Below are 4,314 nucleotides of genomic sequence, written 5' to 3' on the forward strand. Positions count from 1 at the left end.
TGCATTATTTTTAGTATTTTTTATATTGAATAAATTCCAAATAATTGTGTTGAGCTATCTTGATGATTTGTATAAGTTTGACTTTTGTTGTTGGGCCTTGGTCAAGGTTGATTTTACTTTACTAGGTTAAGATAATTGGATTTAGGTGATTGATTGAATGCATATTCCATCTCCCAAAATGAATGAATGATCTTAATTTGGTAAAAGTCCTCCTTTGACCAATTTGAGTTTTGATCTATTCCCCTCTCTCTTCATCTAATTCCCCTTATTTATGCTTTCATTTCATTTAGTCTATGATGGCTCTAAATCCTAAGGCTAGTTGATTGAAAAATTAACATAAGTATGAATGAGATTAGGCCACCTTTTTTGCATATTCGTTTTGTGTGTGGTATGTTTCATGAGCATAGTCCATTATACTATCTCTCTAACATGCATTAACACAAAAATTCTATTGTCCGACCTCAAGTAGTTGTGACTTCTACATAAGTCTAATTACGATTACTTAACATAGCGCAAAATTTTTGACACAAAGGCATAGCATTCTACTTAGTGAGATTGTAAGTATCCCCTCTTTCATGGTATTGTGTGGAAACTTGGTCTTTTTTCCTTCCTTTGGAAGATGTCTTGGTTCAAGGATCCATGTTTGTGATAAGTGGGTTGAGTGTTCTCCAAAGAATGACTTAAAATGAAAAGAAAAATCAAAAACAATACTAACTTCTAATTCATTAACAACCAACATTTAGTTTCAAGCCGTTTACTTTTAATGCACTTTAATTTTTAAGATATATTCATTTGCCATTATTCATACCATTTTAATTGTTTATATTAATGTCTTTTCACTTTATCCACTTGGACCATATTGTGTGATATATCTTGTTTGTGTATATTTTGTTTGCTTGTGTGGTCTTTGACCATTAATGTACATAATATGAACAAAACCCTAAAAAAACTATTGTGTGGACTGTTGGTTTGATCTTGGACAATTGAACTTAGAATTTAGGCAACATCCCTATGCAAAGGACTTAGCCAATGCCAACTTTCATGTAACCAAGTGCTTGTAATTTGAAACTTCATCTGATACATCATTAAAGATCCCTTTGAGTTCATCTGTAACATGATCATTGTGTAGCTGTTATTCTGAACCTGTGACTTGTGGAATTCATCTGCTACATGAGCAAATTTGATGCCTTGCTCTTCAAGATAATATTGTATGCATTATTTTTGCTTGATTCTAATGTCAAAGGGGATTTGGGGTTTCTATATGGCATTCTTGCCTATTGGATTGCAACCCATTGGTCAGATCTTTTCAACTCTTAACTTTTAAATTTGTGCTTAGGATTAGTCTCTTCATATCCCCCCCCCCATCTCTTTAATTTAAAAACCTCTCCCTCCTTTTAAAAACTTCTTTGTTTGAACTTGTCATTTTCTTAACTTAGACCCTTTGCAAATTAGAAACTTTGGCCTTATGCCATTGCATTTTCAAACTTCTTTTCTTAAATCAAACTTGTAGATAAACTTAACTATACTTGACTTAAAATTTTCAAAAAGCCAAAACGAATTAACTCATTCAAACCATTTTAGGCCTCGGTGCCTTTCAAATTTAATTTTGATTAAAAGCAATGCATCCACTTTTAAATTTGTATCACGAACTACGAGGTTTTGATCCCTCATTTTTATGTTGGTACGTAGGCACAAGTCTGGAGGTCTTGTCGAACACAAAAATATAGTTAATGAATTATTTTCTCATCCTCCCATTCTATTTGTTTGTAAACATCACTTTGTCCAAAATACGTATGCACACAAAAAAGGGCTCCCAAGGAGTACCTAGGGCACTTTGGGTGCTAACACCTTCCCTCTGTGTAACCAATCCCCTTACCTGTAATCTCTGACGTTTTATTAGTTTTGTTTTGGAAACTTCTTACTTTTAGGTTTTGTTCGTACTTTTCCCTTTTCCCTTTGAAACAATAAAAGCGCGGTGGCGACTCTTGTTATTTGATATCTAGATTATCTATATCTTGATGATCATGAATTTACCACTACACGTATGTCTTCAGATCCTAGAGTCATTCTTCTACTTCAGAGTGTCTGACTTCTTTAGTTTAGCTTGCGCTTGCGTTTGATCAGAGTCAGAGCTTCTGGTTGCGTATCTTCAGAGTGGTATCTTAGCGTTTGATTTTGTATCTGATGATTTTATATCTGACTGTTTTGATTAGAGTCCTGCACACTAAGAAATATTTTGTTAGGGTACCATTTTTTGTTTCATCCTTTGTTATCATCAAAATCTTAGAGATACATTGTAGAACTAAATTTGTTCTTACAATCTCCCCCTTTTTGATGATGACAAAACAAGTCAGAGTGATGATGAAACAGTAAGTAATATCTCATAATCAGATAAAAACAGTGAACTCCCCCTGAATTAGATTATCAAATTTATCAGAAGTTCTTACCAGACCTTCCTTGTGTGGTAGTTGGTTTTGTACCTTAGTTGTTATCATGCATGACTTTAGTTCTCATAAGTCATTAGGATATTAATGTTCACAGTGCATTAAGAGGTTTAGATATGTATTTTCATCAGAGCTATTTTAGTTCTCCCCCTTTTTGTCAGACTCAAAAAGATATAGAAATTTAGGCAGGAAATGGATATTCATATATAAGAGAAAAACTGGTATAGATAGGCAGCAATGAAAGCATATATCAGAAAGCATAAAAAAACATCAGAAGAAAACAACAAAAAAACAAAGAGCCTAAGTGCCTAAGGGTTTGGAGGTAGAGGCATCCTTTGGAGTAGTTGAGTTAGTAGGTTTTGGATGTTGTTGTTGACGAAGTCCTGGGGATCTAACCTTGCTCTCACAAATTGTTGTTCTTTTTGCAGTTCCTCCAGATTTTTCAAGACCAGAGGGGAAAAACCAGAGTTAGATTCCTCCCCCTGAGTCAGAGCATTAACACTGGCCTTTGCAGCTTCCTCTGTAGTAATGCGTGTTGCCTCTTCAGCTTCAGCTTTTTCTTTTGCCTCGGCCTCAGCAGCAGCTTCACCAACAGCCATCTCTTCAGCTTCTCTGATTTATTTCTCTTCTTCCAGGTGAGCTTTCTCTTCTGCTTCCTTCCTGGCCTTTTCCTCATCCTCTATGACCAAGAGAGCATGTAGCCTTACTCTAGCATCTCTGATAAATTCGTTGCGGACTTGTTCAGAGAGACCTTTCAGTTTGAAGGCTTCAGAGGTCATTCATCTGATCACTCTGTTCCAGTGGATCCTCACTGTAGAGGGATCATCACTGATGCTAGAGTTGATAGATATAGACTTGATCTTCTCCACTGAAGACTCTATAAATAAAGTTATTGCTTCTTCTAATGTGGGGAAGGCAGTTTCTGGTTCAGGGTTAGAGGATGGGGAGGTTGGTGGAGTTGGGTTGGTGTCAGCGGGATTTAGAGGAGTCATGATGTCTTCAGAGGTTGGTAGTGGGGGAATATCAGAGGGAGGTGGTGTTGTTTGTTCAGGTGGTGGACTAGGTTGATGTTCAAAGGTTGAAGGTGCTAGTTGTTTAGGAGGTGGATTTTGTTGTTCAGGGGGTGGAGAGGTGACTTCTTATTCAGGTTGTGGTGGATGCTATGAGGCCAGAGCACATGCCTGAAGTTGAGTGAGTGTGGGGGATTAGGGGTCACAGGGTTCGTTGTCTGATGAGAGAATGTAGTATGGTGGGGATGAAGGCGTGGAAGATGATGGTGAGGTGGTTCCGTTTAACCTTTCTGCTTCAGAAACGGGTAAGGTAGTGGTTGCGAGATTAAATTTCAGAGATGTTAGGTTAGAGGATCTGGTGGTGGAAGGTGGTGTTTCTGATTGGGTGTAGATGGGAGTGGTTTCGGGAAGAGAAGAAGCAATAGGCTTTAATTTAACAGAGCGAGAGGGAGGCAGAGACTTACTTGGAGAATCAGCCAGAGGGACTGGAGGTCTTGGTCCAGAAGTTTCTCCCAATTTAGCCTTTTTGGCCTTCTTTGACTTTTCAGAAGGCGCTCTCATCCTCTTCATGAAGTTTGGTGGATGCTCAGGCAGCCAGTCCACGGAGAACTCAGAAATATCCACTCATTGGCTTGCAAGGTCTTTCAGATAGTAAGCCACTACTTCTTGAGGGTCAATCTTGGAGAAAAGGTAGAGACCATTGGGAATCTTCCTCTGATCCTTGAGTGTTTCCCAGGAAGTGTCTTGAGTTGGTTTAGCTTTGACTTGCTCAATCACCCCAATAATTTTCAGATTTCGAGCGCTCAGAGGTCTTCCAGTGTCAACGGTGATATCTTCCATCAGATTGTGACGGATCAGGT

The 4,314-nt window shown here is 38.1% G+C and overlaps 1 protein-coding gene across 1 annotated transcript; it reads right to left on the reverse strand.

Moving 5' to 3' along the window:
• Positions 1 to 3,649: 3,649 nt before the first annotated feature.
• On the reverse strand, positions 3,650 to 4,024 carry LOC127131430 (uncharacterized). The gene has a single exon (XM_051060352.1). It carries the CDS (start codon positions 4,022 to 4,024, stop codon positions 3,650 to 3,652), a length of 375 nt encoding a protein of 124 aa, XP_050916309.1.
• Positions 4,025 to 4,314: the final 290 nt, after the last annotated feature.

This window comes from Lathyrus oleraceus, chromosome 3, assembly GCF_024323335.1.
Source record: "Lathyrus oleraceus cultivar Zhongwan6 chromosome 3, CAAS_Psat_ZW6_1.0, whole genome shotgun sequence".
Taxonomy (NCBI): Eukaryota; Viridiplantae; Streptophyta; class Magnoliopsida; order Fabales; family Fabaceae; genus Lathyrus; species Lathyrus oleraceus.

Coding starts and splice junctions, on each gene's coding strand:
- LOC127131430 (XM_051060352.1), bottom strand. CDS start 4,024: ATGAAGAGGATGAGAGCGCCTTCTGAAAAGTCAAAGAAGGCCAAAAAG.